The sequence below is a fragment of the Pseudopipra pipra genome, chromosome 2 (assembly GCF_036250125.1).
Source record: "Pseudopipra pipra isolate bDixPip1 chromosome 2, bDixPip1.hap1, whole genome shotgun sequence".
NCBI lineage: Eukaryota > Metazoa > Chordata > Aves > Passeriformes > Pipridae > Pseudopipra > Pseudopipra pipra.
In genome coordinates this window covers 44,801,769-44,826,072 of record NC_087550.1, presented here as the reverse complement: position 1 = coordinate 44,826,072, position 24,304 = coordinate 44,801,769, and the positions used below count along the sequence as shown (strand labels likewise).

At 34.4% G+C, this 24,304-nt stretch overlaps 1 protein-coding gene across 8 annotated transcripts in view; it reads left to right on the top strand.

The window, feature by feature from the left end:
* Positions 1–24,304, top strand: part of PSPC1 (paraspeckle component 1) — a 61,865-nt gene that overhangs the window by 4,618 nt on the left and 32,943 nt on the right. For 7 of the 8 annotated variants that reach the window (XR_010428268.1, XR_010428265.1, XR_010428266.1 and 4 more), the window contains exons 4-6: positions 992–1,188; positions 6,254–6,338; positions 7,255–7,363. Coding sequence is in view for 4 of the 8 variants with exons in the window: in XM_064645285.1 (XP_064501355.1) it covers positions 992–1,188; positions 6,254–6,338; positions 7,255–7,363 (391 nt within the window). In the remaining 4 variants the exon portion in view is untranslated. Of the gene's footprint in view, positions 1–991; positions 1,189–6,253; positions 6,339–7,254; positions 7,364–17,270; positions 17,347–24,304 lie in introns of all 8 variants that reach the window. The other variant, XM_064645286.1, reaches the window with a different exon arrangement.

Here is a 24,304-nt window from a genome sequence, read left to right as displayed (position 1 = left end):
ACTTAGTTACCTTGATAAATATACACAGATTTTTATTTTTGGATTTGAGTAACAGGAAGTACTGTTGTATGTCATGCTGTTTTGTGTCAAAGGATTAAACAGGGCCTTCCCAGAATTTTCTAATCATAGTAAAATTCTGATTTGGCTTGTTGGTTTTACATTCTGTGTGCTTTTTAAAGTAGAGAGATTTTTGACCTACACTGCAGTCAGTGGGAGCCTGTTGCCAGACAAACTGTAGTCTTTTATGGATTAGGGATGTGGTCTAATCCTGCAGAGATTTGTGTACCCTCAGATTTTTATGTTCTCTGAACAGTCCCTTAACTGTTTGCAAACTCAGTGGATGGTATGTCTTTGCAGCTTCCACAGTTTGGATAAAACTTTGAGCGTGACATGAAAAAGTGAGTCTTGATCATGAGGTAGAGAAGTCACCTAATCTGAAAATACTTATTTTTAGTATTGTAATTTGCCATTAAAAATCATATTGCTTGAAACAAAAATGTGTATTCTGGTAAGGCTGTAGAATACCACTTCCTAAAAATTGGTGACTGTTAGGTACAGTATTAGTGTTAGAACAGGAAATAAAATGTTGACACCTTTTAATGTGTACAGATTCTGGTTAATATTCTGAGCTGTCTAGTAAGCTTTGATAGTTATCTAAATAACTGGGTTTATGAATTGACTGCTTGCTTTAGAAGGCTGAACACAGTTAATCTGGTGTTGTACCTTGGTATTTTGTACTGGTGTAAATACGAATTTTTATCTTAAATAAATTGGGCAAATCTTTATTGGACAGTTTTTGGAAAACTGTCCCTGTTACTTTGTTACTTGACTTAACAGCTGAATTAAGCTTTGTCTGGTTTGGAATATAGTCATCTGACAGGTTGATGTAAGGTCAGATCTGCACTTGAAGTTGTTTATACATGCTCTGACTGTTGCAGCTGTTGATCTAAACGTGTCCTTCTGTACATTTTAACTGCAAAATTTTTATTAGGGAAAGAGAACAACCTCCACGTTTTGCTCAACCTGGAACGTTTGAGTTTGAGTATGCTTCACGGTGGAAGGCTCTTGATGAGATGGAAAAGCAACAGCGTGAACAGGTCGACAGGAACATTAGAGAAGCCAAAGAGAAACTAGAGGCAGAAATGGAAGCAGCTAGGCATGAGCATCAGTTAATGCTGATGAGGCAAGGTAATATTGATAATCTACTGGTATTAAATTTGTTTTGTCACAGATTTTTTTTTTGTGTAGTATATCATGCTGTATGTTATACTTAAAGATTTTGCCAGCCACTATTCAATGAAATTTAACTGAGAAAAAGGAGGTAATATTTCTCCTTACACATGTTCCTCAATGATTTGCAGAAATGAATTAAGAAACTGAGAAAGGGGCAATTGTCTAGGTCTGTTTTCTTCACTTAAATTTGTCTAGTTACATAGTTCGTGTAAAATAATTGAATAGTAGCTTCACACTCATCAGTAAAGATTATTTTCCACTTTTGATGTTCCTTATGGTACTAGATAGGACTGAGTACTATTTGCTGGTCATGTGCAGGGAAAAATAAAATGATAGCTTGTACTTGTAGCTGTTTTGTACACCTCTAGTATGATATTAAATGTTCCAGTAGCTAATGTTACTTTTTTTCCTTTGAAACCCAGCTGAGAAGTCTGATATATGCCTAGTATTATATGTATGTAACAACTCAAAATAGCACACAGTTGCCGTGAATTTCTGTTGTTGTTCAAATTTTAAGATTATTTATCCCTTTTTTGTAATTATTTGAACATCTTGTCTTTCCTGATTGGGGCAAAAAGTTCTTTAGCAATTGCTTTCAAGCCTTATCTTAACAAATGGAGCAGGGTGAAGCTTCTGTTTCTTGGGCAGAGAGAACAGTAGCGGGGCAAGTACTAAAGGTTTTTGTTTTTTAAATCTAAAGGGAGATCATGGCTGCCTAAAAAAATTTTTATCCCTCAGAGTGTTAGATCATAAGACAGTACAACAAGTAGTTTGATAGACTGAATAAGAATGCCTTGTCATTTTGAAGTGGTGTGAACTTGATGAGATTTTAAGTAGTGGATGCATTTCGAAACCTAACCCAATTAACTGGCAGAAGTTGTTTGCTGCAGTTACTTGGCTTTACTTAAAGCTTACACTTCCAAAGGGACATTTTTGTCAACAGTATGGCCTCCCTGTGTGGGACTGGTTTCTTTTAATTTTTTTCCTGCTTACTTGGAGGCAACGTTGAAAGTATATGAGGTAGATTAGGTTAGTCACTAGACTGGTGGAATTAGAGAACCTAAATGCTTGAATATATTGCATGTAAATGCAGAGTCTTCTGAAATAAGCTTTAAAACATTTTCATAATTGGGAAGGAGTTTTAAAGGAACGTACTTCATTTTTTATATAGTATTTTTAAAACTACTGCAACTGAAAGTTGTCATTAGGAAAAAGTTTACTTAGCCTTTTTTTCCTGACAAGGCACAAATGCTTTCAGTGTGAAGCCATGCTGTTTTTATAAGGTCTTATATAGAGCATAATTACTAAAAACATAATTTATATATACAATAACATATAAAGCATAAGATCTAATACAGAGTGTAGTAACATCGTAAACTGTTTTGCAGCACCTGAAATGACAACTGTCATGTTGTTTCTTGGTTTACTTTCCAAGAAAAAATGTTAAAGTGTTTAGTTTGTGTGTAAGCATAGATGTATCTTACAGGTGAGGAATGTGCATGTTAATAGGATATAACAGCAATGCCTATAATACACCATACAGCCCTCCCTTTTCAATTAGACATATATTTTTAATTCTGTGTGTATATGTGATAGATATTTCCTAAGATGGTTCAGTGCTGAAGATACAGGTTGGATAAATTTACCATTGACTTACCTAATTGCTAATATTTAACAGTGTTAATGGTCCAGTTCTAGAACTCATGCTCTTTCTTATATTTTCTCAGAATTCATTCATCTGTTACCTGTATTTGAGGGCAAGATTAGGGATTACTTTTTCTTAAATTATCATGCCTTAATTATGTTGAGTGAGACAATATGACAGTAGCCTATTTATTAAGATAGAAAAGCTCTTGATGGTAAAACATGGGAAAGCAGCTTAGTGTTTTGTAGATACTGGGGTTTCTTTTAAGTACAGTGTGAATGAAAAGATATTCCTCTTTTGAAATATCTATTAAGCCCTGCTTTTATATGGAAAAGGAAGAGAATTACTGCTCCCATTAAAGAGCCACTAGAACATAAATGCATTTGGTGCTAATATTCCAGTGAGGAAATGTGCTTTCTGTTAGTGTGGGAGGAGGATTTGTTTTCCCCTCACAGTTCAGTTAGCAGAGTACTTTCTTGGTACCAGATAACTTGGAATTTTGTTCAGCTAATTAGATTTCTGCTGATTCACCTGCAGATGTTTTCCAAGATCTAGGGGTTAGTAAGTATTCTTTCTGTTTTAAACTCAATTCTCCAGCTTCAGTATGTATGAAAATAAGGTTATGTTTTTTTGTGGGTTTTTTTTTAGAGATTAGCTGCCTCTAAATGTTATTGGTCTAAACAGTGTCTGTGGGTCTAAGTTTATGCCATGCTGAGAGTATTAATTTTATTAATGAGATTGCATCACAGGGTTTTTAAGAAAGATGCAAGGAAACTTCTAAGGCATCAGAACCTAGAATTAATATTTTTGTATACCTGATGCACTAAGTCAGATTTAAAGATGCATTAGTTATTATAAAATATGAAATGCAATATTTTAATTATGTAGGAGCTAAAAAGAAGATGAAATAATGAGCTTACTGGTCCATATACTCCCGCAAGTGAAGGTTTTGTAGAAACTGCTTTATGAGAGTTAGTAGGACTTGAACTCTAGAATGTGTTGGTTTAAGTACTCAGATTTTTGTGGTGTGGTATTAATACTGAAGGTAGATTTCATTCTTTTGATATGTGTAATTTTTCACTTTTAAGTGTCATGTTTTGACAGACTGAGTCAGAAGTAATTTGTAAAGCAGAATACGTGTTTCTATGTGTAAGTAAATTACATGATATTTCTGGTCTACATACTGTGGTATGTGTCAAGCTTTTATAAATATTCTCTCATAATGATGGTTAAATAGATTATGAAAATATTGGGAAGCGTGACTGAATTTAAGCAGAAGCTTAATTTTTATATCAATTAGTGGAAGCTTGGCATTTATTTTCCATTTTTAGAGCCTGAAAAATCAGCAGCTAAAACTGCTTTAAAGTCTTTGTGGAGTTGGTATTCCAACTTGTAGGATTAACTTCTGAGATAAGAGTACACTTTTACCTTCTTCCGTCTGCTGTGTGGAAGGATGAGGATAAAATGAAGATGTTGTCTTTTTAGAAGCACAAGAAAGTGCAGAGGCTTTTTGGGTTTTTTTCCACAGTTGGTTTACTGCAGATTTTTTCAGTTCGGAGAAAGAGCCCGTGTCCAACATATGTCAGTAGAGAATTACCATAATTGCAGAGCTTTTAATACGAATGGCTCTTGTGCACAGCCCAAACCTGTATATCGGTATTTTCCCTTGGCTCGTAAGGCTTTGTGCCAAGATTCTGCTGTTGTCAAATGCTGCTGAATGATGAATTGCTATGTTGAACTTTAAAATACTAACAATTTCAGCAAAGGCAATAATCACAGCTATACAATGGAAAAAAATTAAGAGAACAGTGGGAAAAGTAGTGTGCTACACCTTAAGAGCAAAGGGCAGTAAATAATAAATTTGTAGCAATTACTAATGGAGAGAAAGTAGGAAATCCTGTGCCAGTGTGCACGAGAAATAGGGAATGCTACATAAAATTGAAAGGACAAAGAACTGAAAAGGAAACATCTTTTCCCGCAGTGGACAGTATTGAGTGGGTCAGTTCTTAATCTCTGATACCCTGAAGCAACCTAAAGGTTCATTTTAAAAGAAGAGTACACTTGCACTCTGAAATATTCTGAAGGTTATTTAAAAGGAAAAATAGTGTGCTTGTGACATTCCTGAAGTATCAGGATAACAGTGGCCAGGCCTTTTGTGGCAAGCACTGTTGGAAAGAAGTGGCCCTCAGACTTTGTGATTTGAGTGAATCTTCGATGTAGTCATATTCTGTTCAAGTGTGAAGTGTGTTAATTTTGCAGAAGAGATTGGAAAAGCAATCCTGCAAAATGTGCTTGAGAAAAGACTTCTAATGTCAAGAAGGATGCTGTGAGAGTAAAAATCTGATAATCTTTGTTAGAAATGAAAACAAATACATGATATTTGGGCAAAATATACTGGTCATTGTAGTTTCGGGATATCAAAGTAAAATTTTAAGTTATGATAATTTATGTTGATGCAATTTTGAGGAAAGTGATTCGCATAGCTAAAAAGATTATTTAATTAGTATAGTGAAGAAACACATAGAGAAATGTGCAGAATAGTTGAACTAAAACATAAAAGGCATATAATAGTTTGTATGGGTGGAATGTTCCTGGTGGTGTCTATAAATAATGTCTTGGACCAATGTACTCTGAAGATAGAAAAGACAAAGAACTGCTTCCTAACAAAAGGTAGAATTAGTATTCTTTGAAGAAAGGATAAATTTCCAGGCAGGAATCAATAATATGACTGGTCAGCAAAGGTAATAACTATGAGTTGTGCCCTGCTATTTAAGAGCATTTTAAGTGCTTCTAAAGAGGCTATGGCTCTTCCTTTGTGGTGGGGGTTAAAATACGAGTAATTTCTAAGTTGCTATAGAGTCATGTGATAAATCTCCATGGAGGTTTGAATTTCATGCACAGAAATTCATATAATTTTTTTTTCTGATGTGTGCCATTATAGTGGTCTGCAATAGATAGTGGAGAGTATAAGTAAGTCCATATCTATTGTACTAGAAGTGTACTAGGTGTAGTGTACTTCATACTTGACTTTAGCAGTATACAGCATTGTGAGAATATTGATGCCCTGCCCCAGATGTAAAACTAGGATGTGATTTAAGGGATTGTGAGGTTTTTCTCCTTTTCTTTGAGGACTTCAAATTTCTGTTGTCATAACCTGCTGTGGAGACTTTGCCCATCCTGTACCTTTCTGCCTTTGTGAGCCATAGATCCAGTGTGTTTTTTCATAGCTTTATGGGAAGAAATGAGTTAAACGCATTGATGAATTTGTTTAAAATTTGAATGTTATAACTGTAACCCTACAGTAATAACAATTTTTATGTTGCCACACTATTAATTGACAGCTTTTATATTTAAATACACTTTTAATCCCGGTAGATCTCATGCGTCGTCAAGAAGAATTGAGGCGTTTGGAAGAACTTCGAAATCAAGAACTTCAAAAACGCAAGCAGATACAGTTGAGGTATTTTGTCTTCTACTGTGCAAAAGTGTGGCATGCAGCTGCTGTAGGCCTGTGTGAATTTAGATTCTTCAGCTTGTTGAGCTTGCTATTTATACCAAATAGAAGTGTTTCTGCTGCTAAAAATTTGCTTTTCAAAAGCATATGTGCTGTTTCTGATAATGTTAATATAATGCTAATGTAAAAGAATGGTTTCAAGTTTTTCTTGAATTTTTTCATTTGTATCAGCTCTACTAGTTCTGTTGTAAATTTCTGAGATTTCTAAATAGTGTAGAAATGTTTTAACATAGTTTTTTTGTTTCATATTTATTTTAACCTTGTCACTGCAGCATAGCTGTGATAGATGTGAACATGCTTCTAAGATTTATGGGCAGGGGATCTGCATATAGAACTGTAGCATTGCAATTTTATAGTCTGACGTGGGATTTTGGAGGGTGATTTCACTTTATGTTCTGCTATATTGCAAATATTGGTTTTCATGTCTCTGCTAAAATTTAAGAAAATAGACATAGTATCATCATGCTGATTAAGTTTATACTTTTTGTGTTAAATATCACAATAAATGTTAAGAAAAAAGAACAACACGAACTCAGAGTTAAAAATGTATGTGTTGGCAGTATTGAAATGTTTTAATCCATAGTGACTTGTTAAAAAGTTTTAACCTGCTTACCAGTATGTACCTGAAAGACTACATAGTATATACTGGTATTGCAATTACCTGGATTCCAGTTTAAAAAAATTTAAAAATACTTCAATAATATTCCAACTCATCAAGTGGAGTAGATTAGTGCCTTACACTGTATAAAAAAATAGGTAATGACCAGTTTTGTTTATATGCTTGATCTTATGTCCTGAGACTGAGTAGCAGACTGAACAGGTGAAGATACTAAGTTGACATAATTTTTGAAAAATATTCTAGACATGAAGAAGAACACAGACGTCGTGAAGAAGAGATGCTACGTCAGAGGGAACAGGAGGAATTACGACGTCAGCAGGAAGGAGGATTTAAGCCAAATTTCATGGACAATGTAAGTCAAAATCTATGATGAAAGTCCAAATTGCAAAATAATTTTTTTATTGTATTATTTGTTGTATTAGCTATTGAATTGCCATCTTCATGTTTACTGTTTTTAATTTAGAATTCCGTCATTCTCCTGAGAGAAGTGGTGCATATTCAGTAGTGTAGTTATTCTCTTGTATGATGTCATCACTGTTATTTTTCCTACGAGCTGGTGATGTAACACTTCAGTTACCTTAAGGTGTTTAGATAATTTGTCTTTTTTTATTTGGGAAAGGGGATGGGAATCAATGATGTTTCCATGAGGAGGTACCTTAGTCTACTTGAAGATTTAAATTTGAAACCAGTTCATGGTGTTAAGCTTGTTTGAATTGCTTGTTTTGGTTTATGCTTACCTTAAGAATAATACTCCAGAAACAAAATGGGCAGTGTTAATTTCATATGGAGCCTGAAATCACTCTTCTTTTTGACCCTACTGTAAAACTAGATGAAGAAAATATAAAAATCTTTACTAAAGGAGACTGAAAGATTATAAAGGTGGGAAAAAATTGTCCTCTTCTATAATTTCTACATTATTTATTTTAGTAATTTAGATATGCTCTGCCTCTGCAGGACTAGCAAAATGGTGGTATCAGAGGAGTCAGCTTCTAAATTGTCATGATGATCTGTTTTGGTAAAGGAATATGGCTCTCTCTACCAACCAAATCAGTTAAATGAATGCAGCCTGTGTTGCAAATGCTTTAGTTTCATATGAGTAGGATATCTTTTACTGTTACAGCTATTCTTAGTGAGGAAGCAATGAATAAGCGATTCACACAATGCTCTTTTATGTTATTATAACAACTGTGGTCTGCAGGAGGGAAATTTGCTCCCCTTCACAGATACAACTTGATACATGAATCAGAAATGAACTGCTGATTTCTCAGCTACTTTCTGTTTTTGTGGAAGAAATACCTATTTTACATTCTATACCTTAAAATTTTCTGTGTGGTTGCAAAGAATTTATTACTTATGTTCTGAGACATCCTAAGAGATGCTAGAAAATGAATGATTTCCTGCTCTTGGCAGGACATTTTTCCCATCCTCTGCCACTTAGTGTTTTCAGTAAAGATTGGGAGAAAGCAAAATAGTTCTTTTGATTTTACTAACAGCTATCAGTTGATTTTTCACTCAGTGTTTTGAGAGACTTGGATCAGAAAGCAGTTAGTCTTTTATTTCTGTAAGTGCTCACACTGTAAAAGAAAATTGCTTTCAACATGTCTTTTTTTCGGGCTGATGAAGACCAGGAGTTCAAAACTCATACTGTCCTTTAGTGTGTTCCAAATATTATTAAACAAACTTCGGTAAATAGCATATAACAGTTGCCTGATGTAATTTAGAAATAGTACTTACTGATTGTGACTTCTGTACTGCCAAATGTGAAATTTAATTTCACCTTAATATCCTGATGTAGCATCTTTTAGGGTCACCTGACTTTCTGACCCTGTAAGCTACCTGTCAAAATGCTCCTCTGCCTGTTGTGTGAGGCCCGTGCTTCTCGCTGCAGAGAACTGCACCAGCTGGAAGCTGGGGAGCCAACCCACAGGCTTGGGATAGCAGTAGCTCCTGCAGATTCCATTGCTGTTAGGAGGTTGTGGCCTATATTCTGCAGCTTGGAGTGCTGGGGAAAACCAGATAACGTTGGCCACCACAGCCGTTAACTGCTTTTCTTCTTATATCTGTCTTGAGAAAACGTTATTTAGTCTCTGTGCTTGAATTGCTTGCCACAGTTTGGCCATCCTCATTGCTTATCTACGTTTTTAAATTCCTAACTCTGTGTAAATAGAAGCTATTCCAAGTTGCTGTGCTGGACCTGGCAAAAATGTAGGGTAAGAAGGGAAGAGGAGTGGTTCGAATGGAAAGCACTTCAATCACTATGCACAGTTTTTGTGACTTTTATACGTTGAATTTTTTTGGAGGGGAAAGGCAAAGGTGGAAGAATGGTTTGGAAGAATGTAGCCTCCCCACTGTGTTGGGTTCATCTGGAACTAATTATGCACTGCTAGAATATATATTTGTAGCTGTGCAGTAAGAGCCCTACTGAAAGTGCGGAAAGTTATGTGTAAAGGAATATGTAGTACAGCTCTATTTTAAAATGTCATATGAAGTGGCATATACAATAATATATGACAAAAATCTTTTATCTAGACTAGTCTTTAGTATTCTGGTCATGTTTTGACATGTGTTTTACTTCTGATGTTCTTTGAACCTTAAAAAAAGGGTAGAACAAAACAAAATTGAAAGTTATGTGTTTACTTACTTTCTTTAGCAGCAGTTTCTAATCAGGGCAGCTCTGTGACTAAACTCGCCTGGCATTTTATAGGTGTTTGTTACAACATTTTTTTAGATAACTGTACTTAGGTAGTGTGAATGGGAATTGAAAAAGCCTTTGCATTTTGCAGCAGACAAAAATTGTGAACTATGTCTGGAGATTGCAAAATGATACATCAAATCTGTTTTCAACTTAAAATTTCTTATACAACTGATTTGTTTTTATTTGTTCTTACTAATACTTGTTTACTGGGAACACATTCCATCTGGTACTTACTTCTAGTCTCAGATTACCATTGTACATATACTGAAAAAGTTATTCTCTATTTTAAGAGTTTAAAAGTTGACTGTTGGTAAGAATTGCATTTTTTTATACTGGTGGATAGTTTTTTACCCTATCAGGTCTTGATAAACTCTTTTGGCATAATCCTTATAACATATTAAATTCTCTTGCCAACCATTTAGAAGGACAATAATAATTGTTTCTAATCCTTGTTTTTGTTTCTTAAAAGCTTTGAAAAGTAAGCTTTCTTCGCTTATATCCTATCCCTTTTTACTGTTCAGTCTAAAAGAGGAAGATAAATGGTAAGTGCGACAACCAGAATTGGAATCTCTCATATAGGGCTGCAGTGTTACACTTTCCTGTTGAAAGTTTCTATCTCTATCTTTTCCCTAAGTCATTAAACTTTGATTCTTTTAAGTATAACTGCTTTTGAAAAGCATCTTGTAATCAAGTTTAATGCAGTGTCCAGTTACTTTGTTTAGTTACAGATGATAAAAATATTTTCTGTGGGGGGATTTCTTTTCCTGAAGCATTCTTGTTTCTGTTGATGTACACTAGAAATTTGATTGCATTGATTGTTAGTCTAATGGGCAGCCTAGTGATGCCTAAAGAATTTACTAATCTGGTTCTGTGATCTCTACTAGATAAGTTATTGATAAACACTTCCATATTGCTTAGAGATTTTCCCTTGCTTTCTAAAAGTCAGTTAGTTAAAATCTGTTGTTATATCTCAATATATATGCATTCTAATTTCACAGTACCTTAATTGGGAAACTTGTTTTCCTGTAGTATTTTGGTAATTTTTATTTTGTGTACATTCCTCTGTCTGAAAGAGGATCTTGCTGATGGTGATTGAAAACAATATTGTATTTTTCAACAGCACAAGTACTTTTTAAAAAAAAAGTACTTCTGAGTGCTGGTTAATACATTAATTGTTCAAACATGCAGCGGTTACTATCCAGTTGTGAATCACTTGCTTAGATTTACACTGTTAAATTTCAGTTGGAGCCTTTTTACCAAATAATTCCAGTTCCAGGAAATACTTTTATTCATGTTACCAGCTTAGAGTGATTTGGATTTAATATATTAAAATAGTTTTCATGTACCTATGATAGAGACCAAAATATGTAGGAGTTGTAGTCTTAGTTTTGTGGTGTACAGATTTAATTCTGTAGTAACAGTGTGAAATAGGTGATTATTGTAGTTGATGAAACAATAGTTGCAATAAGAACTTACAGCTCTTCTTCCTGATAGTTTAAAGAGGGAGTTGAGATTTTTGGCTGTCCTTGCCCTCTTCCCTCCGTGGAAACTCCTCTTTTTCAAAGTGTAACTTGCATATGTAAGGAACTGATTCCTGTGAAATGAGTTTAAACTTCTGAATGCTTCGTGTTCTTTCATGTAAGACTTCATATATTAAATACTTTTCCTTTTAATCTCATAGTCTTTTCAGGAATTATTTGTAGATGTTTTGCTTTTCTTCAGTTTTTCTTGCAGGAGCACTGCTGCTCAAGTGTGTTGTGTAAGTATCGGCATAAAGTGGCAGCCACGAAAGCAGTGGAGATTGCTTCGACAGTGGAGATTGTAGTGGACTTGTATCAAAAGCTGTAAGACAGATGAGAGCAAGGGAGTAAAAAAGCACATTGCAAAACAAGAGTGAAGTTCATAGCTTCATATTCCCACCACATTTAGTTTTTCTTCTAAGAGTTTTGTCCTTCTTTGGAGCATTTATAAATGTAGCTTTCCATTTCTTACTGTTTGGAGCCAACTGAGGTGTGTCTTATCCCTCACCTCTACGTTAACTTGCAAGTTAAGCATTAGACATGTTTGAAACAAGACTGTCAGATTTCCTTGGACTTCTTTAATTCAGGAGTAGTTTTTTGCACTTTGTGCCTCTCAAGTGAATGGAACTGTATTTTTATCCTTTCTTCTGATAGTATTATGCTCAAAAGCTCTAGTAGCGTAAGCAGTTTGAATTGTTCACAGAATCATTTCCTACCTTACTCTAGACTAAGGCAGATGCCCAGTGAAATTAATAAAAAATTTCCAAGGATCTTTTCAAATTTGATCTGTTTTCTAATAATGTTGGTTATTTTATCTTGACAGCTTAGTATACTTAGTGAGGCTGATGCTGGTGAAGTTTTGAGAGGTTGTATAAATAAAGTCTTTGTTTCTTGGTGCTTTATAAAAATTCTTTTTTATAGAGAGAGACATGGTTGGGAGACATGAATTACCTCCTTACTGCAATCCAGCATACATACTTGTGGAAGCAGTAGCTCATGTTTGACACTTTAAAAGCCTTTTAAGGTAAAACGAGCTTGGGGAAAGGCAGATCATTAAACACAGAACTAAAAACACCAACCTTGCAAAACATTCCTGCTTTTCTTGGCAGTGGTTTTACTTCAGTGATCAAGTTTCTTTCTGTGCCTAAAGCAACATGCTATAGGCCTGTGAGCAAGCAGTTTATAAATATGCAGTTTGTGGTTTTGTGGGTGGTTCTAGTTTTGGCAGTAGCATTAAATTATTTTTATTTTTGCAGGAGTACAGTGATATACACCAGTGGAGCGATTCTTAAATCATGCGTTTCTTCTGTTCCTTTGTGTTTTGGATACTAAATTTGTTCCTTTAGGCAAGAATAATACTTTCTTAACAGGCCTTAAAATATTCAATTCGTATTATTTTCAGAAACTGCATACATTATATTCAGCCTTTAATTACATTGTCAGGTAGGAAAAATTATTTTAACTATCATCTGCTTTTAGTATGCAAAGACACTGCATGAAAACAATGCAGAACTTCAGCCATCTTTTTGTGGCATATTATGTGCTTATATACATAAACTGAAGCTATTTGTGGAATAAGATATCTTTGGGTTGTAAGTATTCTATGACCATTTTAGGATGGTTCATAATTGACTTTCTAGATTAAGTTTTTGTGTCTCAAGGATACTGCTTAAAGTAATTTTTTCAGTAATGGAGCAAATAATTGTTACAATGTTTAATTTATAATTTTGTATTTCTGTATGTGTGAACTGTGAGTATTTAGGTGATGTGATAAATTTTTTTGTGCTGTATTTAGGAGACTAATCTTTTACTCTGTTGCAGTCGTTTCTAATGTTTGCACAAAGTGCTTTAGAAAATACTAATATGTACTTCATGTGAACTTGCAAACAGAACAAGTGACTATTCATAAGTAATTTTTGTACCTTCATGTGCTATCAAATGTGCATAAACCTCTAGCATGAAATTAGGTGTTGCAGTATGCTTTTAAGCATTTCCAGATTTGTTCTCTTCTACAGTAATTGATAAGGAATTTTTCTTCCATGTTCTCTAGATTATCTAGTTTTGTTTATAATGTTATTTTCCCTGAGTAAGACTGATGATCAAGAAACTAAACGCCTTTCAGATGTTTCAGATATTTCATATGTAATGGCAAAATGTCATCTGTCTTTGTCAGTCTTGATGTTTAATGAGGCCTCAGCTTTAGCAGATGCCATTTTTATTCAATTATTAATAGAAAGACCTCAAATGCATCTGGTATGCTTGTTTGGAAAATACTCTGTTTACATACTTGGCTTTTCCCTGTTTCATAACAATTTTATCATAAAATGATAAAATCTATTAAAGAGCAGATTTACTAAGTCTATATTCTATATTTTAATATTATTTCCAAAAATTATTACTGCTCACAATTTAAAAAAAATTGCCTATCCAACTTAAGTTCCTCAAATACGGAGTTCTTCAGTTTTTTATATTCTGACAAGTAAGAATGAGGCTTTTGTAATTTGTTTGATAAATGCCATAGATATTTTGAAGAAGCTAAAATTAATGTTTGCCTTAATAATTTTCATTTTTTCTTCCTCAGCTACTGCAGTTAAGTTTGACTTGGAGTTTGTACACGTATTTACCCAGACTAAGAAGAAACTAACTCTCAGTTTCAGTTGTCTACTTGGTACCTATTTTGGACTCACCCACCTGTCTGAATCCTGAGATCTTACTTGGTGGCATTGAGGCTTGCAGCCAAAATAAGTTCCTCCAGTTAGAAAAGTCTGTCTTTATTCAAAGGGTCTATGTTTAAAGAAAGGGGAAAACACCCAAGAAGCAATAAGTGAAATAGTATTTTTTGGTGTGAGGAAACCTGTTAAAGGCTCTGTTGCGTAGTGTGAGGAAAGCTTGTTTATAGATCTGGTTTGTCTCTTACAGATAGTACCTTCTATTTTTTTTTTGTGTGACCTTTTGCTTCACCTCTCACGTTTTGCTTCAGTAGCTCTCATAGAGCAGAAAATTTTAATAATGATAATGCAGTAAACTGAGACACAGAAATTAGCTTGTCTTAGTGCAGTTGCTTGTCTATTGATACCAGCTAAAGGTTTTTTTAATTAAAATATTTATAATTTTTCTCCTGAATATTTCACAGGCCTTTTTGTGAGAGTAAGTTTATCTCATTACCAGAACTAGTGCTTTTCTTGTGTCTTCCCTGAAGAAAATGGATTTTGAATCTGATACTTCTGTCTTCCATCAAGTACACTTTAATTTTCCAGAGATTAGGTGTTAGATTTATTAGCATTTTTAATATGTAGTGTTTTTTGGTAAAAAGATCGGTTTTGGTAGAGCTGTTTTGTAACTGTTCAGATGGGGAGTTCTATAGAAACTAACACTTAAAGAGTCAATTAAATATATTTAAAGTTTGCCATTTAAAGACGAGTTTTCCTGAACGTTATCTTAGAAACATAGGTTTGGTTTGGAAGAGACCTTTAAAGGCCATCTAGTCCAACCCACTTGCCATGAGGAGCGACATCTTCAACTACATCAGGTTGCTCAGAACCGCGTCCAACCTGATCTTTAATGTTTCCAGGGATGGAGCATCCACTATCTGTCTGGGCAACCTGTTCCAGTGTTTCATCACCCTCATTGTAAAGAAATTTCTTCCTTACGTCTAGTGTGAATATACTCCCTTTTAGTTTAAAGCCATTACCCCTTGTCCTGTCACAACAGGCCCTACTAAAAATATTTGTCACCATTACAATTTCCTACAATGGCTACTGGCTCACTAATTTAGGCCTAGAATTGTGTAGGATGAAAAAGTGTTTGTATTAGTTTTGTTTTATACGTGGCACAAAGCACACTGCTTTTAGTAGAGTTCCTGAATGCAGTTTTGTGTATCTTTTTTTTGGCACGATAGCTTGTAGTTGTCTCTTCTAAACATATTAACATAAAAGATCCAAAAAAGACATGGAGTTAGATTCTTCAGGCTTTGTTTCTCTTCTGTACATGGTGCTGGTTTTTATAACTTTCTAAGTATTATTTACTTATCGAGTCTTCTCGTTCATTTCCCCCACTCTTTCTGAATTATTAAAAATTTGTTTAACTATAGGGGAACTTTTATGTTTAGGTAAGATCCAGCTGTTTTTGTTTGTCCCTAATGATTGTGATCCCCATTGTGTCCCTAACATGATTCTGACCTTTGGGTCTATACTACATAAATAAAATACTAGTCGTTGTTGGATATCTTTTGATGAAAGCAGACACTGTAGCTGAAGAGTTACTGTGTGTGGACTTGGGTTAGGGTATTTAACTAGAAAGCAATGTTTCTTAATCTTTTTGGATTTGTTTAGATGACCAGTTTCTTAAACTTCGCAAATACTAGAATTGCCTGGTACAGTGTATTGTTTTCCTCAGTCAGATCTTCATTTATTCAAATGAATAAATGAATGAAGATCTATCTTTATTCAAGTCTACCTCATGTTGCTTCAGTTTTACAGTAACTGGCCTACAGCTTGTAAAAACGACTAGCTGGAAAATTATGGAACCTGGTTTCATGCCAGAAAGTTTCATTTATGCTTCTCTGTTCATGTTTTTCTATGTTTTATGTGCTGTATTTGTGGACAGGCCAAAAGTTTATTGGAAAAATCTTAAACTGAAGTATTCTGGTTGTAAGCAACGTATGTAACATATATAAAAGAGAGTGTTTGCTTGTTAGAAGTTTCTCCTACAGGACCTCTTTGTAGCACTGAAAAACTTCGGCTTTCACCTTCCTTTTGGCAAATACTTGCATGTTCTCTTACTTGGGAACTCAGATGAGTTACAGGATAGCAACTACAAGTGGACTGCTTTTTTTGTTATAATTTAGTCAGCGTATCTGCTTGGTGAGGAAAAATTGTTAATACAGAAGTCTGGCAAAGAGTCAGATTTAGTGCACTGTGACTATAAGTAGTGCTGCTTTTAAAGTGTTTTAAGTTGATTTTGCAGTGTTATCGTTGACACTTCAATTAAAAAGTAGGTAAGATTTTTACAGAAATACTTCATGATAAAGGATATTCTTAGGTGATTAATTTTTCTTCTAAGTAAACATTGAGGACTTTCACTACGTCTCTTCTTTGAATCATTTGGGGAAGGTGGTTGTTTTGAACCAATCCAGTGTTCACTCTTTTTTAATATTTGTATGGATTTGGTTTTTGTGCAAGGAAAACTTAACATTTAGGAAATCTAAAATGCAGCATTCTTTTACGACACCTGATTTTCATTTAAGTATTTTAGTGCATTTGTGCATGATGTTACAGTTAGCCCAGTCTTTGTTATCAGTTAAGCAGCCCTTCAAATCCACACCCACCAGGGTAAATTATGGATTGCATCTTAAATCATTTGCAGTCTATTCTGTGAAAGTAAGAAATGCTCCCATGGAAGTCTGTTTTGATACTTACCTGTTCTCATGACATTTCTTTAGCTCAAATAAAACCAGAATAATTCTGAGATGCAGCATAAAATTCTCTAATATGCCCGTGAAGTTGTGAATATATTGTGAATGTAGCGTAAGTGTATTACATGTCTGAGTTGTGAACTTGGTGATATGATGGACATTTCTTCCAGAGAGTAGTTTTGTGGGTAAGTAAACAGTAAAATGCCTTTGAAAAAATACTTGTGTTATGTTCGGTTCTTGATCTGTATTTAATTTATGTTTTTAATTTCTTTACTGTCATTGAAAAAATGAAGCTAACAGAAATGGGAGAAATCGTTTTCATATGTTGGTTCCATGGATCTAAGGTGGCTCTTAACTCCAGCAGAACCAGATTAATTGACAGAATGTTGTAATGAGAAAGTTGCTATTAAGAGAATTAATATATTCTTCTCTCTTATTTTTCAAAGGATTTCCAGATCTGTTAAAAGTGGTTACCTTCTAAGCACATTTGTCTTGTGAAAAATTATTTCTGAATTTTGCCTTAAAATATTTGACAAGAAGATTTTGACCTTTCGTGTGAGTGTTAGCTGTTATATCAAGCGGAAAATTTGACAGAATATCTGTTTCTGTTTTTCTCTCAAATAATCAACAGCAAAGGCATTTGGAAAAAGCATCCTTCTTCGCAGTTACATCCTCTGAGAGTGCTTCATAAGCAGTGAGGGGACATGGTAGGATTTTCCTTTACCTGGATGTAAATGATGTAAAGGTGATTAAATAGAGGCATGGAATTAAAATACTTGGATTTTTTTTCCTAGTTACTGAATATATGCAGTTTGTTTGGGGCCTGATTCTGCCTTCTGTATACAGTTAATCTTTTTGTGTGGTGGATAACATTTTCCACACAGGTTATGAGAAAGTGAGATACTTTTTTAGTCAGTTTTATTTTGTAGACACTGTATATACAATATTTTACTGTATTACAGCAAATGGAAATGGGAGAGGTGGAAGAAAAGCTCAGAAATAATGATATATTAATGCAGTGGTTTAAATGCAGTATTAAAGTTCAGAGAAGGAGCAAGTAACTGCAAGACAAAATAATGAAGCAGGAAAGACACAAATTTCAATATGGGACCAAGTTCTGTAATCAACAAACTAGGTTCTGTGGTAAATCTTGACTTATTTTAGACTATTTTTATTAACAAGTTAGATTGTAATTTGAATTTTTGACCTGTATTACAGCATTCTGAAAGTATGAGTTCTGTAAAAACAAAGCTGCTGCAGCTTATGTTATAAAAAGTCTTTAAAAGGCACATAAGCTTTTGAATGAAAATACAGTTATTTGTGCTTTTATTCTAGTTAATGGCTTTTGTCTGTTTACTGTACAAGATTGCAATTCTCAAGTTTAACAGTTTGAGAGTTGCAGATATTTTGGACTGTTTTCCTAATCTAGTTTACTTTCTACCCCAAACTTAAACTTAGAAAAAAACAACAAACAAACTTCACAGTTTTTGAACAGTTTTATGAAAGTGACTTTTTACCGCAGATGGATTTCACTCTAAGGTATTAACCACTTGCAGTTGACTGAAACTTTTGAGTTGTACTTGGCCCTAGTGAGGCCACATTTGGAGTGTTGTGCTCAATTCTGGTCTCCACAGTTCAAGAAAGACAAGTTGCTACTGGAAAGGGTCCAGCAGAGGCCACAAGGATGATTAGGGGTCTGGAGCATCTCTTACGAAGAGAGACTTGGCTGTCCTTCAGTTTAGATTTTGAGGAAAACTTAAGAATTTTACAAATCACATTGAAACTAATCTTAAGAAAAAATATTTCTTGCAGTAGCATATTTTGAGAATAATAGTAATGTAATGATTGTTCATTCTTTAACATTTTCAACACTTATCTTATAATCAGATTGTGTTAATAGGACTTGGCAACTGCTATAGATGAGTGCCAACTTGTACAATGAGATTTACATTATACTGTTCAGTAAAAATGTGTTTCACTTTCTGGAATCCTTCAGTTGCCTTGATGCTTACAAATTTGAGGGGCCTCTAGGTGGGCTTACCGCTTTAAAATATTAGCCTAGTGGCTGGCTGTTGCGTATTAAATAGTATTTTCTTTCAGGAGATTGTTAAATGTTGCTGATTAGTGAGGTATCCCGTAAAAGTCTTTGTAATGTGAGTAGTATTAGTGCAGTTAAACTGCTTCCTTTTCCAAAACTGTCAGTGTAGACCTGACTGAAACATCACGTGAGGATTAATGTATTGAAAGGAAGTCAGCTTTACTTCAGATTAGGTTTTACATCCAACTGTAGGAGAATGGCAAAACCAAAGCTTACCGGGAGGTTTACAGTTGTTCAGCACCATACTGTCAAAAAAAATACCCAGCAAGTTGTGTGTTTTGGCAAGTAGAAGCTAGCTTTGCCTAAACAAAGATCCTGAACCGTCTTCCATTTTCTAAAGATCAGAAATGGCTGGTCTTAAGGTGAATGTGAGAGAAAACGTAACTTTTTGAAAATGATTTCTTCTAAATCTGTAAAATAGGAGTGTTGAGTGTGTGTGTGGTCTCTATCACACACAAAACTGCAATCCATTTCTGTCTTTTACAGTGTTAGTGTCAGGTGATATGCTGAGAGGCTTTTCAGTAGTTAATGAAGTTATATAATGGAGTACTCTCCTACCCAATTCTTTATTAATCTGTGTAAAATACACTAGTATATGTTACAGGGTATATTGACTGATGTTTTTAATATGTTGTGGTGGCTGTTTTGCACATTAATATGAATTTAGTATTAGTTTTTATTAAAATACACCTGTGATTTTAAAACATGGGTCAAGGTACAATATTTTTTTGTATTTTTAAAGAATAACTTCAGCTTAGAATAGTCAATATTTTGAGTAGTTTAATGACATTTGTTTGGTTAGGAGGTTTTTTTTCGGTGGGATTTAGATGCTGAGGACTATCCTCAGCAACTGATGGCAGGAGGAAAATGAGGCCTCACAGAAGTAGAAGGCTTTCTGTACTCAGAACTAAAAGCAGAAAGTGAAGATGTAATGCATGGAGGTTTTTCTCAAATACATTCCTGTACTTTTGCTGTTAATTAGTTTTAAGAGAAATTTCCCTGTCTTAATAAAATTGATGCTTCCTTTGCAATCTTATTGAAATAATGGAAATAATTAATGCACTGGACTAATAATTTTTTTTTTCTGTAAGGGAAAATGAGATTTTTTTTTCTTATTGTCAACAGCTCTAATTATAATTGTTACTACCATTAGGGATCTCTTTCCAATTTGTAGCATTTACTGGAATATATGTATCTGTGTGTATGTTGTGTAGTGTGTATTCGTGGTTTTATCAATGTGATAGATTTTTTTATGCTTACGTTGTAACTTAGTGAGTTGTCTCCATCAGTTCTTTTGATGACTTGAGTCACTAAGGAGTAAATTTCCTTTATCTCCTTAGCCCTCTTAGGATGTTTTTCTTGGAGGTTGTGTCCTGATTGAATAGTTGACAGCTATTAAACCCAGTGAAGATTCTTTTCATTAGGCTTCCTATTTAAAAACAGAGCTCTGTAGTTTACTGTATGCTATATGTTTTACAGCTACATTTATTTTAGTTGTTATCTAGTTTAATATATTTGTGCTGCTTTCTGCGAGGTAAGAGAAGCTTATGTTTTTCCAAACTCCTGGGTGGGAGCTATCACTCAGTTCATAGAGTTTTTGAGTACTTAAGGCTGGAAGACATCTCTGGAATCATCTAGTATGATGCCCAGCTCAGAGGAGGGATCAGCTCTGCATGTAGACTGCAGTGCTCAGGATTACACAGAAATCTTGGATTTTGAAAGATCAGTGTTTTTAATTTAAAATTACTGTTACTGTATGTGATGGAATAAACTGAACTGTTTGGGGATATTGTAACTTTTGGATCTTACGTACGAATCTTAATTGAAGGACAAGTTAAAGAGGGGAAGGTGACAAGAAGGGTGTATGGAAGAGGAGAAGGTTTTTTATTACTTTAACTTCTTGCTGGCAGCTTAACTTCCAGTGAACTAGTCATTGGAGTGAAATAGACATTCTGAGGAAAAGACAAATAATGCACAATCAAAACTATCCCCCAAATTCTAGTTTTGATTGCCAACTAGCAATTCTAATAACTTTTATGATTTATGTCATTAAAATATAGGTATCTTTCAGTAAATTACAATTTGTGTAAGGTTTATGGGCATTATGCCTCCTGAAGAGGTCTTTAGAAATAATTTTTCTTTTCTAGAAAGAACTTAATAAAATAAACCACACTAGAAGAGAGTAAGGAATTCTAGTAAGAGGTACAGAAATGTCATACCTGTTTCGACAGATATGAAGTCTGATAGAGACTCAAATTTCGTTTCCATGTTAATGAAAACAAGTGAGAATCAACAGCACTGTGAATTACATTTTGCTCTAAATACTCAACCTAGATAAAAGGCTAATTAAACTACTGTGTGCAAGTTTATAGGGTAAGTGTTCTTTTTTTGCTAAGGCATTTTTTGGATGCCATGTCCTGGCAGTACCGTGGTCACCATTCCTTAGCTGAAAGGTGAGTAAATAGTCCCATATTAATTGAGAAGTGTATCTCGTGGCTACAAACACTTGTAAACTGTGTGATCTGTTATCTTAATATTTCATTGGTATCTTGCTTTTTGCTGTTCTAAAATATTCCATACTATATTTATTTCATACCATAATTTTTGATAGCTTTGTTACCATGACTGTTGCATCATTTGGAGACAAGATTTTTAATTTTCTCTAGGGTGCTGCAATTGCAAAGCCTGTTTCTGAGGAAAAAAAGTAGTATTGCTTTATCTATTAAAAAAGGTCAGTTTTATGACTATTTGTATTTTTACTTTTGGTGTGAGAAGGGATTTGCATCTGATACATTCTCTTGTATCAATTCTTAGGTTTCTTTTCAAAACATTTGATTTCATGGTTTTGTAGAATGAATTTAGCAAAAAACTAATACATTTAAAAAACTGAGAAGAATCATCTTGGCAGTTCTCTGTGTACTTACACTGCTGTATCAGTGGTGTTTAAGGTATAAGAACATTGTGCATGATACACCTCAAATACTAGAGAGACCTGGTTTCTAATACTTGTAAAAGGGGGAGAATCCATACTATATGAAATGTAAAATGTATAATTTGAAAACTGAATTCAGTATTTTTGTGTAGATCTGCTTTTTACAATTGACATTAAAATGAGTTGGAATTGTGAGGAAATAAAATTTTTCATGCTTGTATCTAAAGCAATTAGCAAGTATAATTCTGTATTTGCCATCATAGCAATTTTTCTAAAAGCAAATTACTCAGATAAATCGGAGGATTGTTTGCATTAATGAGTTCTGAAATATTATATAAGAATCCTGCAACAGAAGTAATTTGTAAAGCTTTCTTCTGAGTTGTGTAAACAGTGCTTTTACAATAGGACATTTTTTTGGTGTTTTTTTGTTTGGGTTTTTTTTTGTTTGTTTGTTTGGTTTTTTTTTTCCTGACTTTCTCAAAGATTACCATACACTTTCCTACATGTTCTTTGTCTTATGGATTTCTTTTCCCCCTTTATTTCATATCATCCGTTTTTCTTGTTCTCTTCCAATTTAAGTTGTTTTCCCAGGTACCAGGTGACTTCAGAGGTTCTTAATCTCCACATATTTCTATATTAAGAGTTTAAGCTCTGCTCTCTTGCTGCTCAGTTTTAACTCCCTCTTATGGGTAGTTATGGGTGGCTTTTGGGAAGGGACTGAAGCAGCTACTACTCAACTGAAGAAAGGGCAGTCATATAGTGAGGAAAAGAAGCTCTGAGAAGGTAACACTCTCATTGTTGAGTTCTGGAAAGGGCTTGATTATCCAAAAGTGAAGCTCTCAGGTGGACTGTAATTACCAGCCAGTACTGGTTCAGCTACTCTGTCAAACTGCCTGTTGGTTCTCCTTTCTCTGTCATCTTTTGGGCAAAACCCATGGACTAGTTGACCTGACTTACTTGCAATAACATGTTTATGCTCACATAGTAAAGAGTTGTCTAGGACATGATTTGTGTGTGATAGGACTAAATTTTTGTTATCATCTGGACTCCTGCAAATACAAGTTGCTAGTATGTCGAGCATTTAATGACATAATGATGCATACTATCAGTTAACATTTGAAATTGGGTATTTTCTCTGACAGAAAATTTGTGAATTCTGTGTTTAACAGTACAGAAGAGTTTTCCTGTGCTGAAAATTCAAGGAACCATGATAAGTTATGAACATGCAACAGTAGGAATAATAATAATAATTCTTGCAGGCACATTGATAAGCTAATGGGCAGCAGAGATCATAAGGTACATTTATGGATCTTGATTCTGTTGCTGAAATACTTTTTATACTGTACGAATTCAACACCAAAGTTAAAGCTACAAAAATGACAAATAATTAATTCATGGGTTTTGTTACAAATGTTAGACTAGACTAAAAAAAAAAGTAAAAATTGCAAGTTCTACCTGTCTTGCTGTACTTGTGGTTAACTGAAGACTGGTAACATTTCAGGCTGAGAAAAAAACTGGTTTATTGCTGGGAGGTAATGTGCTTTTTAAGGAAAGTGTACATTAAAGCTTTACACAGAGCAAGCTAGTGCAGCTTTATAGCTCGGTACTTAACATCGTTAGCTAGCCAGTGTTGTATTTGGCCCTGCCTTATATGGCACTTGTCATATTAAAGAAAGACCAAACACTAAGCAACTTGCAGTTGAACCTGACATGAATCAAGTAAATTATGTGCACTAATGCAAAATCTGATACTTTGCCTTGTAGCTAAAGAGTGTCTCACAACTGTTTGTGGCATGTCCTGTCACATGTGCACATATGCCTGTATGTGTGCACACACAATCTAATGAATATAAATTGATAGCCATGGTGGTTTTCTGTCAGTTTGGGCTAGGGATTGACATCAGGGATGATAGACCACTTTCCTTTTTGCTTCCTCATGTCAGGGCTGAGGTGTACAAGCAGACTAATATCAACAAAGTTGTATCTGATCTTGTGACGTTGCTATCATTTTATGGTTTGATTGATCCTAGTGGGGGTGCTGATTTTACTTAAAATGCCAATGGATGTTACTGTGAAAGGTCTGTCAAAGTAGTTGCATACTCTGTTACAAATTTTTAACATGGGTTCTAGGGTCAAAAGAAGAGATCCTCCTTAGTGTTCCATCAATGGCCTTTCGTAGCTGGACCTTAATATCTGCATCTATCTCTTAGTTACCAGGCCTTATTTTTCCTCTCCACACTAAGTCATATTATATTCTTTTGAAAATAGTGTGTAATCTTCTTATGTTAAGTACATTTTCTAGGTTAATATGAGCTACTAGAAACAAAGTTGTTAACTTGAGAGCCTTTTGTCGTATATGTTATGGCAATTTCCCATAACAGGATATTTTTACAAAATTATTCATTCTGTTCTGTCAAACAATGATGTCTGCCACTTGAAGTGTGTGGAGATAGAAGACTCACGTTTGGCATCCCAAATATGATTGACCAAAGTGGAGTTTTGTCAACCTGTAAAAATCCTGTGAATGTATTTTGGTTTTATTAATATTTCCATGTAAAAGTTGATTATAAACTGATTAGATGCCTAGTATATGGATTTGTTTTCAAAGTGCATCTGTACTTATGCTCTTAAATCG